Source organism: Rhinoderma darwinii, chromosome 1 (assembly GCF_050947455.1).
Source record: "Rhinoderma darwinii isolate aRhiDar2 chromosome 1, aRhiDar2.hap1, whole genome shotgun sequence".
Classification (NCBI taxonomy): Eukaryota; Metazoa; Chordata; class Amphibia; order Anura; family Rhinodermatidae; genus Rhinoderma; species Rhinoderma darwinii.
In genome coordinates, this window is record NC_134687.1 from 666,160,883 (window position 1) to 666,176,662 (window position 15,780).

A 15,780-nucleotide genomic window follows, 5' to 3' on the forward strand; every position below is an offset into this window, starting at 1 on the left:
TTCTGAAGTTGCTTTGAGGGGCCCATATATTAGAAACCCCATTTTAGAAACTAGACCCCTCAAAGTATTCACAACAGCATGTAGAAAGTTTATGAACCCTTTAGGTGTTTCACAAAAATTTAGAGCAAAGTAGAGGTGAAATTTAAATTTTTTTCTTGTCAGAAAATCCTCTATATACCATTTTTTTTTACAACACAAAAGGATTTATCACAGAAACGCAACTTAATACGTATTGCCCAGATTCTGCAGTTTAGAGAAATATCCCACATGTGGCCCTTGGGCGGTAATGGACTGAAGCACCGGCCTCCGAAGCAAAGGAGCACCCAGTGGATTTTGAGGCCTCTTTTTTATTAGGCACCATGTCCGGTTTGAAGAGGTCTTGTGGTGCCAAAACATTGGAAACCGCCCAAAAGTGACCCCAATTTGGAAACTAGACCCCTTGAGGAATTCATTGTAGTTTTCTTGGGGTGCATGCAGCTTTTTGATCAGTTTTTATTCTATTTTTAGGTGGCGTGGTGACTAAAAAACAGCAATTCTACTATTGTTTTTTTTTCGTTTTTTTTTACAGCGTTCACCGTGCGCTATAAATGACATATTCACTTTATTCTGCGGGGCGATACGATTACGGCGATACCAGATGTTTATAGTTTTTTTTTATGTCTTATGGCGTTTGCACAATAAAATACGTTTTGTAAACAATCATTCACTTTTTGTGTTGCCTTATTCTAAGAGCCATAACGTTTTTATTTTTCAATCAATAAAGCCGTGCGAGGACTTATTTTTTGCGTAACGAACTGTAGTTTTGATCAGTACCATTTTTAGGTACATGCGACTTTTTTGATCTCTTTTTATTCCATTTTTTGGGAGGTGAAGTGACCAAAGAATTGTGATTGTGGTTCGGTTTATTATTATTTTATTTTACGGCGTTCACCGTGCGGGATAAATAATGAAATAATTTTGTAGTTCAGGCCGTTACGGACGCGGCGATACCAATTATGTATAGTTTATTTGTTTGTTTTATATATTTTTATTAATAATAAAGGACTGATAAGGGAAAAAGGGGGATTTTTACTTTTATTACTTTTAAATCTTTTATTTTCTAATTTTTACACATCTTTTTTTAACTTTTTTTTCACTTTATTACTTTGTCCCACTAGGGGACATGAGGGCAGGAGGCTCTGATCGCTATTCTAATACACTGCACTACATGCGTAGTGCAGTGTATTAGAACTGTCAGCTACTCACTGACAGCAAGCATAGTGGGTCCTGACGTTGTCAGGACCCACTAGGCTTCCGTCTATGGCATAGCCGGACGCCATTGTTTGGTGTCCGGTTGCCATAGTCACCATCGCCGGCCGCTATCGCGTAGCAGGCCGGCGATGGCAGCTTAACCCCTAAAAAGCCGCGATCTCTATAGAACGCGGCTTTTAAGGGGTTAATCAGCGGGGACACAGCGATCGGTCCCCGCTGTAGGAGCTGTGACAGCTGCTGAACAAGACAGCAGCGTCACAGCTCCTGTATGTGTCGGGAGGACGGCCGAAACGGCCGTTACTCCCGAGACGTACTATTACGGCATGGAGCGCGAACGATACAGCTGCCATGACGTAATAGTACGTCAAGGAGCGGGAAGGGGTTAATGACATACTAAAAGCAATATTATATTATTTTTTTTTTTTTTAAGTGACACCTTCCCTTTAAAACCACCTTCCTAATATTGTGTATGTCCCCTTCATGCCAACAAAACAGCACTGATTCATCGAGGCATGGAACTCCACAAGTCCTCTGAAGGTTCCTGTTGTATCTGGCACCAAGACGTTAGCAGCAGATCCTTTAAGTCCTGTAAGTTGTGAGGTGGGGCCTCCATGGATCGGACTTGTTTTTCCAGCGTGTCCTACAGATGATCGATCGGATTAAGATCTGGGGAATTTGGAGTTGAAGTGAACACTTTGAGCCCTGAACACTTTGAGCCCTGAACACTTTGAGCCCTGAACACTTTGAGCCCTGAACACTTTGAGCCCTGAACACTTTGAGCCCTGAACACTTTGAAGTCATTGAACTCTTTGTCATGTTCCTCAAACCGTTCCTGAATAATGTTTGCAGTGCGGCAGGGCACATTATCCTGCTAAAAGAGGCCACTGACATTTGACAATACTGCTGCCATGAAGGGGTTTACTTGATATATGACCATGTTTAGGTAGGTGGTATGTTTCAAAATAACATCTACGTGAATGCCAGGACCCAAGTTTTACCAGCAGAACATTGCCCAAAGCATCTCCCTTCCTCAGCCGCCAGCCACTCTGCAATTTGTTCTATAGTAGTTCTTCCCATCTCTACCCCAGGAAAGCGACGCACACGCACCCGCCCGTTCTTTTGATGTAAAAGTTAACTTGATTTAATCAGATTGTGCACCTTTCTTCCGTTGATTTATGGTCAGTTCCGATGCCCATTGTAGAAGCTTTCGCCAGAGGACAGGTGTCGGAATGGGTACTCTGACTAGTCCGCAGTGATGCAGCCCTAAATCGAGCTGAAATGCTCTGTGTGTTCCGACACCTTTCAATCATAGCCAGCATTATGTTTTAGAACAGTTTGTTCTGCAGTAGTTCTCCTGTGGGATCGGACCAGACGGCCAGGCCTTTGTTCCCCACGCACATCAATGACCCTTTCACCAGTTGTCCTTCCTTGGACCACTTTTGATACGTACTAACCACTGCATACTAGGAACACCCCAGATGACCTTCCGTTTTGGAGATGCTGATTCTGACCCAGTCGTCTACAATTCGGCCCTTGTCAAAGTCGCTCAGATTCTTTTGCCTGCCCATGTTTCCAACACATCAACCTTAAAAACTGTTCATTTGCTGCCAAATATCTCCTCCCTTGTCAGGTGCATTGTCAATGTTCTTCACGTCACCTGTCAGTGGTTTTAATGTTATGGCTGATTATTGTATATATTGAGGAGGACAGTGGGGGTCGTTTTCATTTAAAAATATTTACGTATTTGTCCTAATAGGTCGATGGATCTTGCTACAGAGGAGGATGGGGGTGTTCCCTTTCTTTATAGAGCTTCTGTCTCCTGTCCAGGAGGGAGGCCGTCTCTCTAATGGTGCGGTCATGGGCTCACTGAAAACCAATTAACTAAATGTAATCATATATTTTTATTTTCTCATTCTTCATAACCGCACCAGGTAAAAGGAAACTTGGTGTTATAAAACCGTAGAGCTTCCTCCAACACTTCAGTGGTTTCCCATCCCTTGTGGAGACAAAACTTGGAGTAGTTGTTTTCCTTAATACAGGTACTTTGTGTCACTAATAAAAGATGAGGGTCTTTACGGCGGGTTCCCTCTCTTGAAATATAGAATTCTCTAATAAGCAGAGGTGTCATTGTTCCGGGACGTACCAGGGCACTTTTTTTTGGTTGGCAGGGAGCTCTTAATAAATGTCCTCTGCGCCCGACCACATTAAACTGTATCCGCAAATCTCAGGACGCGACCTTTATACATTTTCTGGACATGACCATATACATGAGAGACAATACCATACAAACAACAATCTACCATAAACCTACAGGCCGTCCAGCATATCTGAGATGGAACAGCTTCCATCCGAGACACATAAAGAAATCCATCATCTACAGCCAGGCTCTGCGATACATACGGATCTGTTCAGACTGTGAAGACACAAAACAACACCTGCTATCACTGAGGAATACATTCTTACAACAGGGATACCATCCAAGGATTATAGATGATCAGATCTACAGAGCAACAAGAATTCCAAGGAGCAATCTTCTGGAGTACAAAAAGAAGGAAGACAACAGCAGGGTTCCCCTAGTGGTCATATACAACCCCCAAATGAACATCTTGAGGAAAATTGCTGCTGATCTCCAACCTATATTTAACAAAGACAATAAACTGAAGGAAATATTCCCAGATTTACCACTCCTTGCCTACAAACAGCCACCAAACCTAAGGAATCTCCTGGTCAGAAGTGCCCTCTCACCACCATCAGAGACTGGCACTTTTCCTTGCAACAGTAGAAAATGCAAGACCTGTACCAACATCTGGTCATCAAACACCATCCAGATACCAAACACGCAGCAGGACTATAAAATCACTGGCACGTTCTCCTGTACATCCTCCAATGTAGTGTACATGATCCTGTGTACAAGGTGCATAGATAAAGGAATCTACATCGGAGAGAAAACACAAAAACTACAAACCAGGATGAATCTTCACAGACATACAATAAAACAGGAGGTGGATACACCCGGGGAAAACACTTCTCTGGACCTGATCACAGTTTGGCAGATTTAAAGGTACTCATTCTGAAGGGTCATTTTAAAAACAACAGAGAAAGAAAAATTTGGGAATTCAAGATGATGATAAAATTCCAGTCATTGACACAAGGCCTCAATCTAACACCAGGATTTCTGAGCCACTACATGGACACACGTCACGTCCCCCATCAGACTGACTCCAGATGCCTTAACTCCTAAGTCATCACCCCTATAACCTCCGTTTTATTGCCCCGGCTTATCTTAATGATATATCACTTCATATACTAATTGTCTTTGTGTAACATCTAAATGTTGTAAACTGCCTGAAGAAGGAGCCTCTGAGCTCTGAAAGCTTCATATAGAACTTTTATGGTTAGCCAATAAAGGTATCATACCTATTATACTTTTGTCTTTTTTGACACAAAAGTATTTAACATTTCATATTAAATAAACATAGAATTGCAGGTGTAGAGAGAAGTGTCTGATATATAGACAGATATACAGTAGTCATGTATTCAGTCACTGTGTGTTTCCTACAGATGGATCCAGTAGGAGAAATCCACCAGAGAGAAGTCCCAGTCCTCTGTATTCCCAGGACTGTCCAGAGGAAAATCACAATGTCCCAGAGAATCATCAGGTAGGTGAAGCTGAGCCCTATACCACATCTATATAGGGGGGTGTGGAGCTTTTTGGTTCTGCGGTCATAGATGGGGTCATAGATTTTGGTGGGTTCTTATGTTGATCTGTTAGATTCTTCGCACTCTCTGCTGTATTGTACTGAATTGTTACATATGTGAAATCAGGGGGAAGATTTGACTATTATTAAAGTGGAGGATGAAGCAGAAGAAGAGTGGGTGAGGGGCGAACACCCGTGTAAGAGTGAAATGGAGGAGGAAATTCCAAGAGGTGTTACCAGAGGTCAGTAATAATGAATTTAGAAAGTGAATTGGGAGGTTTGGTAAGGTGGGGTTCCTCCTTAGTTCTACATTACAGTAACACGTCAGACAATGTGCTATACATAGTGCCGGAGCTGAGGGAGCTGTGACTGCACATAGAAGTTCTCTACAAGGTGATCTATGACTCCGGTCATGCACTAGGCTTAGCATCAGATTTTGGGGGGCACCAGAAGCCTGTAAAAATGACAATAATTCAATACATTAGTATGTCTGACGAACGCTGGTTCAAATCCCGTGCAGGGACTAATAAAAAGTGTTAAAAATAGTTAAAAACATTTTTAGTGGTGTACAGAAAATAAAAAAAAACTTTTCCCACTTTTCCTCTAAGGTATTGTAAAAAAGAAACAAAATTGGTATCACCGCCTCCGTATAAAGTCTGAATTATTACAATATGACATTATTTAAATCGCATGGTGAACACCATAAAAAAAAAATGAAACCACCAGAATCGCTATTTTTTTGGTCACTTTAGCGCTAAAAAATAATGTCATAAAAAGTCAACAAAAAGTCGTATGTATTAACAAAAATGACCGCTCGCCCCACAAAAATAAGCCTATACTCTGCTCAATCAACAAAACAAAAAAATAAAATAAAAATAACCGGCAGGATAAAGGTAACGTGATTTATACAGAACAGTGAACGCCACATTTTAAATAAAATTGCCTTTTTTTTTATCAGTTTGCCTAAAACAAATGGAATAAAAAGTGTTTAAAAAGTTACATGTACCCCAAAATGGTATTAATAAAAAGCCCTCAAACCGCTACGTCTATGAAAAAATAAAAAAAGATATGGCTCCCATTAGTCGAGGATGAAAAAATATACAGATGAGCCAGTCGAAGGGGAACTTTCCTTCTGTTTCAGGAGGTGCTTATCAGGGCTCTAATATTTGGGAACCAGGAGGAGAAGGGCCCAAACATATCTGCTGGAAGCGAGGGGGCCCATATTATACCAGGACAACACTTTCCCAGCAAAATTCCCCAAACTACAAAGGTGCAGAGTGTGGACCAAAAGGGGATCGGAAAGCACAGCATTTATCAGTGTGACACCGGCCTGTGTATAAAGGATTGCTCACAGCGTAACCCACATCTATGGAGAATTGTATTATATACCCCATTATTATACCCTCTTATTATACCCTGATGTACTCCACACAGATTACATATATCCTGATGTACTCCTCACATATTACATATACCCTGATGTACTCCGCACATATTACATATACCCTGATGTACTCCTCACATATTACATATATGCTGATGTACTCCTCACATATTACATATACCCTGATGTACTCCTCACATATTACATATACCCTGATGTACTCCTCACATATTACATATACCCTGATGTACTCCTCACATATTACATATACCCTGATGTACTCCTCACATATTACATATACCCTGATGTACTCCTCACATATTACATATACCCTGATGTACTCCTCACATATTACATATACCCTGATGTACTCCTCACATATTACATATACCCTGATGTACTCCTCACATATTACATATACCCTGATGTACTCCTCACATATTACATATACCCTGATGTACTCCTCACATATTACATATACCCTGATGTACTCCTCACATATTACATATACCCTGATGTACTCCTCACATATTACATATACCCTGATGTACTCCTCACATATTACATATATCCTGATGTACTCCTCACAGATTACATATAACCTGATGTACTCCTCACATATTACATATACCCTGATGTACTCCGCACATATTACATATACCCTGATGTACTCCTCACATATTACATATACCCTGATGTACTCCTCACATATTACATATACCCTGATGTACTCCTCACAGATTACATATACCCTGATGTACTCCTCACATATTACATATACCCTGATGTACTCCTCACATATTACATATATCCTGATGTACTCCTCACAGATTACATATAACCTGATGTACTCCTCACATATTACATATACCCTGATGTACTCCGCACATATTACATATACCCTGATGTACTCCTCACATATTACATATACCCTGATGTACTCCTCACATATTACATATACCCTGATGTACTCCTCACATATTACATATATGCTGATGTACTCCTCACATATTACATATACCCTGATGTACTCCTCACATATTACATATACCCAGATGTACTCCTCACACATTACATATACCCTGATGTACTCCTCACATATTACATATATCCTGATGTACTCCTCACATATTACATATACCCTGATGTACTCCTCACATATTACATATATCCTGATGTACTCCTCACATATTACATATACCCTGATGTACTCCTCACATATTACATATATCCTGATGTACTCCTCACATATTACATATATCCTGATGTACTCCTCACATATTACATATACCCTGATGTACTCCTCACATATTACATATACCCAGATGTACTCCTCACACATTACATATACCCCTGGTGTACTCCTCACATATTACATATATCCTGATGTACTCCTCACATATTACATATATCCTGATGTACTCCTCACATTTTACATATACCCTGATGTACCCCTCACATATTACATATACCCTGATGTACTCCTCACATATTACATATACACTGATGTACTCCTCACATATTACATATACCCTGATGTACTCCTCACACATTACATATACCCTGATGTACTCCTCACATATTACATGTACCCTGATGTACTCCTCACATATTAGATATACCCTGATGTACTCCTCACATATTACATATATCCTGATTTACTCCTCACATATTACATATACCCTGATGTACTCCTCACATATTACATATACCCTGATGTACTCCTCACATATTACATATACCCTGATGTACTCCTCACATATTACATATACCCTGATGTACTCCTCACATATTACATATACCCTGATGTACTCCTCACATATTACATATACCCGATGTACTCCTCACATATTACATATACCCTGATGTACTCCTCACATATTACATATATCCTGATGTACTCCTCACATATTACATATATCCTGATGTACTCCTCACATATTACATATATCCTGATGTACTCCTCACATATTACATATACCCTGATGTACTCACATATTACATATACCCTGATGTACTCCTCACATATTACATATACCCTGATGTACTCCTCACATATTACATATACCCTGATGTACTCCTCACATATTACATATACCCTGATGTACTCCTCACATATTACATATACCCTGATGTACTCCTCACAGATTACATATATCCTGATTTACTCCTCACATATTACATATACCCTGATGTACTCCTCACATATTACATATATCCTGATGTACTCCTCACATATTACATATATCCTGATGTACTCCTCACATATTACATATACCCTGAAGTACTCCTCACATATTACATATACCCTGATGTACTCCTCACATATTACATATACCCTGATGTACTCCTCACATATTACATATATCCTGATGTACTCCTCACATATTACATATACCCTGATGTACTCCTCACATATTACATATACCCTGATGTACTCCTCACATATTACATATATCCTGATGTACTCCTCACATATTACATATATCCTGATGTACTCCTGACAGATTACATATACCCTGATGTACTCCTCACATATTACATATATCCTGATGTACTCCTCACATATTACATATACCCTGATGTACTCCGCACATATTACATATACCCTGATGTACTCCTCGCATATAACATATACCCTAATGTACTCCTCACATATTACATATATCCTGATGTACTCCTCACATATTACATATATCCTGATGTACTCCTCACATATTACATATATCCTGATGTACTCCTCACATATTACATATACCCTGATGTACTCCTCACATATTACATATACCCTGATGTACTCCTCACATATTACATATACCCTGATGTACTCCTCACATATTACATATACCCTGATGTACTCCTCACATATTACATATACCCTGATGTACTCCTCACATATTACATATACCCTGATGTACTCCTCACATATTACATATACCCTGATGTACTCCTCACATATTACATATATCCTGATGTACTCCTCACATATTACATATATCCTGATGTACTCCTCACATATTACATATATCCTGATGTACTCCTCACATATTACATATACCCTGATGTACTCACATATTACATATACCCTGATGTACTCCTCACATATTACATATACCCTGATGTACTCCTCACATATTACATATACCCTGATGTACTCCTCAGAAATTACATATACCCGATGTACTCCGCACATATTACATATATCCTGGTGTACTCCTCACATATTACATATATCCTGATGTACTCCTCACATATTACATATACCCAGATGTACTCCTCACAGATTACACATATCCTGATGTACTCCACACATATTACATATACCCTGATGTACTCCTCACATATTACATATACCCTGATGTACCCCTCACATATTACATATACCCTGACGTACTCCTCACATATTACATATACCCTGATGTACTCCTCACATATTACATATATCCTGATGTACTCCTCACATATTACATATACCCTGATGTACTCCTCACATATTACATATACCCTGATGTACTCCTCACAGATTACATATACCCTGATGTACCCCTCACATATTACATATACCCTGATGTACTCCTCACATATTACATATACCCGATGTACTCCTCACAAATTACATATACCCTGATGTACTCCTCACATATTACATATATCCTGATGTACTCCTGACAGATTACATATACCCTGATGTACTCCTCACATATTACATATATCCTGATGTACTCCTCACATATTACATATACCCTGATGTACTCCGCACATATTACATATACCCTGATGTACTCCTCGCATATAACATATACCCTGATGTACTCCACACAGATTACATATATCCTGGTGTACTCCTCACATATTACATATATCCTGATGTACTCCTCACATATTACATATACCCTGATGTACTCCTCACATATTACATATACCCTGATGTACTCCTCACATATTACATATACCCTGATGTACTCCGCACAGCTTATATATACCCTGATGTACTCCTCACATATTACATATACCCTGATGTACTCATCACATATTACATATACCCTGATGTACTCCGCACAGCTTATATATACCCTGATGTACTCCTCACATATTACATATACCCTGATGTACCCCTCACATATTACATATACCCTGATGTACTCCTCACATATTACATATACACTGATGTACTCCTCACATATTACATATACCCTGATGTACTCCTCACACATTACATATACCCTGATGTACTCCTCACATATTACATGTACCCTGATGTACTCCTCACATATTAGATATACCCTGATGTACTCCTCACATATTACATATATCCTGATGTACTCCTCACATATTACATATACCCTGATGTACTCCTCACATATTACATATACACTGATGTACTCCTCACATATTACATATACCCTGATGTACTCCTCACACATTACATATACCCTGATGTACTCCTCACATATTACATGTACCCTGATGTACTCCTCACATATTACATATATCCTGATGTACTCCTCACATATTACATATACCCTGATGTACTCCTCACATATTACATATACCCTGATGTACTCCTCACATATTACATATATCCTGATGTACTCCTCACATATTACATATATCCTGATGTACTCCTCACATATTACATATATCCTGATGTACTCCTCACATATTACATATACCCTGATGTACTCACATATTACATATACCCTGATGTACTCCTCACATATTACATATACCCTGATGTACTCCTCACATATTACATATACCCTGATGTACTCCTCACATATTACATATACCCTGATGTACTCCTCACATATTACATATACCCTGATGTACTCCTCACAGATTACATATACCCTGATTTACTCCTCACATATTACATATACCCTGATGTACTCCTCACATATTACATATATCCTGATGTACTCCTCACATATTACATATATCCTGATGTACTCCTCACATATTACATATACCCTGAAGTACTCCTCACATATTACATATACCCTGATGTACTCCTCACATATTACATATACCCTGATGTACTCCTCACATATTACATATATCCTGATGTACTCCTCACATATTACATATACCCTGATGTACTCCTCACATATTACATATACCCTGATGTACTCCTCACATATTACATATATCCTGATGTACTCCTCACATATTACATATATCCTGATGTACTCCTGACAGATTACATATACCCTGATGTACTCCTCACATATTACATATATCCTGATGTACTCCTCACATATTACATATACCCTGATGTACTCCGCACATATTACATATACCCTGATGTACTCCTCGCATATAACATATACCCTGATGTACTCCTCACATATTACATATATCCTGATGTACTCCTCACATATTACATATATCCTGATGTACTCCTCACATATTACATATATCCTGATGTACTCCTCACATATTACATATACCCTGATGTACTCCTCACATATTACATATACCCTGATGTACTCCTCACATATTACATATACCCTGATGTACTCCTCACATATTACATATACCCTGATGTACTCCTCACATATTACATATACCCGATGTACTCCGCACAGTTTATATATACCCCGATGTACTCCTCACATATTACATATACCCTGATGTACTCCTCAGAAATTACATATACCCGATGTACTCCGCACATATTACATATATCCTGGTGTACTCCTCACATATTACATATATCCTGATGTACTCCTCACATATTACATATACCCAGATGTACTCCTCACATATTACATATACCCTGATGTACTCCTCACAGATTACACATATCCTGATGTACTCCACACATATTACATATACCCTGATGTACTCCTCACATATTACATATACCCTGATGTACCCCTCACATATTACATATACCCTGACGTACTCCTCACATATTACATATACCCTGATGTACTCCTCACATATTACATATATCCTGATGTACTCCTCACATATTACATATACCCTGATGTACTCCTCACATATTACATATACCCTGATGTACTCCTCACAGATTACATATACCCTGATGTACCCCTCACATATTACATATACCCTGATGTACTCCTCACATATTACATATACCCGATGTACTCCTCACAAATTACATATACCCTGATGTACTCCTCACATATTACATATATCCTGATGTACTCCTGACAGATTACATATACCCTGATGTACTCCTCACATATTACATATATCCTGATGTACTCCTCACATATTACATATACCCTGATGTACTCCGCACATATTACATATACCCTGATGTACTCCTCGCATATAACATATACCCTAATGTACTCCACACAGATTACATATATCCTGGTGTACTCCTCACATATTACATATATCCTGATGTACTCCTCACATATTACATATACCCTGATGTACTCCTCACATATTACATATACCCTGATGTACTCCTCACATATTACATATACCCTGATGTACTCCTCACATATTACATATACCCTGATGTACTCCGCACAGCTTATATATACCCTGATGTACTCCTCACATATTACATATACCCTGATGTACTCATCACATATTACATATACCCTGATGTACTCCGCACAGCTTATATATACCCTGATGTACTCCTCACATATTACATATACCCTGATGTACCCCTCACATATTACATATACCCTGATGTACTCCTCACATATTACATATACACTGATGTACTCCTCACATATTACATATACCCTGATGTACTCCTCACACATTACATATACCCTGATGTACTCCTCACATATTACATGTACCCTGATGTACTCCTCACATATTAGATATACCCTGATGTACTCCTCACATATTACATATATCCTGATGTACTCCTCACATATTACATATACCCTGATGTACTCCTCACATATTACATATACACTGATGTACTCCTCACATATTACATATACCCTGATGTACTCCTCACACATTACATATACCCTGATGTACTCCTCACATATTACATGTACCCTGATGTACTCCTCACATATTACATATATCCTGATGTACTCCTCACATATTACATATACCCTGATGTACTCCTCACATATTACATATATCCTGATGTACTCCTCACATATTACATATACCCTGATGTACTCCTCACATATTACATATACCCTGATGTACTCCTCACATATTACATATACCCTGATGTACTCCTCACATATTACATATACCCTGATGTACTCCTCACATATTACATATATCCTGATGTACTCCTCACATATTACATATATCCTGATGTACTCCTCACATATTACATATATCCTGATGTACTCCTCACATATTACATATATCCTGATGTACTCCTCACATATTACATATACCCTGATGTACTCACATATTACATATACCCTGATGTACTCCTCACATATTACATATACCCTGATGTACTCCTCACATATTACATATACCCTGATGTACTCCTCACATATTACATATACCCTGATGTACTCCTCGCATATAACATATACCCTGATGTACTCCACACAGATTACATATATCCTGGTGTACTCCTCACATATTACATATATCCTGATGTACTCCTCACATATTACATATACCCTGATGTACTCCTCACATATTACATATACCCTGATGTACTCCTCACATATTACATATACCCTGATGTACTCCGCACAGCTTATATATACCCTGATGTACTCCTCACATATTACATATACCCTGATGTACTCATCACATATTACATATACCCTGATGTACTCCGCACAGCTTATATATACCCTGATGTACTCCTCACATATTACATATACCCTGATGTACCCCTCACATATTACATATACCCTGATGTACTCCTCACATATTACATATACACTGATGTACTCCTCACATATTACATATACCCTGATGTACTCCTCACACATTACATATACCCTGATGTACTCCTCACATATTACATGTACCCTGATGTACTCCTCACATATTAGATATACCCTGATGTACTCCTCACATATTACATATATCCTGATGTACTCCTCACATATTACATATACCCTGATGTACTCCGCACATATTACATATACCCTGATGTACTCCTCGCATATAACATATACCCTGATGTACTCCACACAGATTACATATATCCTGGTGTACTCCTCACATATTACATATATCCTGATGTACTCCTCACATATTACATATACCCTGATGTACTCCTCACATATTACATATACCCTGATGTACTCCTCACATATTACATATACCCTGATGTACTCCTCACATATTACATATACCCTGATGTACTCCGCACAGCTTATATATACCCTGATGTACTCCTCACATATTACATATACCCTGATGTACTCATCACATATTACATATACCCTGATGTACTCCGCACAGCTTATATATACCCTGATGTACTCCTCACATATTACATATACCCTGATGTACCCCTCACATATTACATATACCCTGATGTACTCCTCACATATTACATATACACTGATGTACTCCTCACATATTACATATACCCTGATGTACTCCTCACACATTACATATACCCTGATGTACTCCTCACATATTACATGTACCCTGATGTACTCCTCACATATTAGATATACCCTGATGTACTCCTCACATATTACATATATCCTGATGTACTCCTCACATATTACATATACCCTGATGTACTCCTCACATATTACATATACACTGATGTACTCCTCACATATTACATATACCCTGATGTACTCCTCACACATTACATATACCCTGATGTACTCCTCACATATTACATGTACCCTGATGTACTCCTCACATATTACATATATCCTGATGTACTCCTCACATATTACATATACCCTGATGTACTCCTCACATATTACATATATCCTGATGTACTCCTCACATATTACATATACCCTGATGTACTCCTCACATATTACATATACCCTGATGTACTCCTCACATATTACATATACCCTGATGTACTCCTCACATATTACATATACCCTGATGTACTCCTCACATATTACATATACCCTGATGTACTCCTCACATATTACATATATCCTGATGTACTCCTCACATATTACATATATCCTGATGTACTCCTCACATATTACATATATCCTGATGTACTCCTCACATATTACATATACCCTGATGTACTCACATATTACATATACCCTGATGTACTCCTCACATATTACATATACCCTGATGTACTCCTCACATATTACATATACCCTGATGTACTCCTCACATATTACATATACCCTGATGTACTCCTCGCATATAACATATACCCTGATGTACTCCACACAGATTACATATATCCTGGTGTACTCCTCACATATTACATATATCCTGATGTACTCCTCACATATTACATATACCCTGATGTACTCCTCACATATTACATATACCCTGATGTACTCCTCA

The 15,780-nt window shown here is 38.6% G+C and overlaps 1 protein-coding gene across 2 annotated transcripts in view; it reads left to right on the forward strand.

Moving 5' to 3' along the window:
- The window catches only part of LOC142664682 (uncharacterized), a 104,906-nt gene that overhangs the window by 70,962 nt on the left and 18,164 nt on the right, over positions 1–15,780 (forward strand). For both annotated transcript variants that reach the window (XM_075843919.1, XM_075843928.1), the window contains 2 exons: positions 4,813–4,910; positions 5,077–5,191. In XM_075843919.1, coding sequence (XP_075700034.1) covers positions 4,813–4,910; positions 5,077–5,191 — 213 coding nt within the window. The remainder of the gene's footprint in view (positions 1–4,812; positions 4,911–5,076; positions 5,192–15,780) is intronic.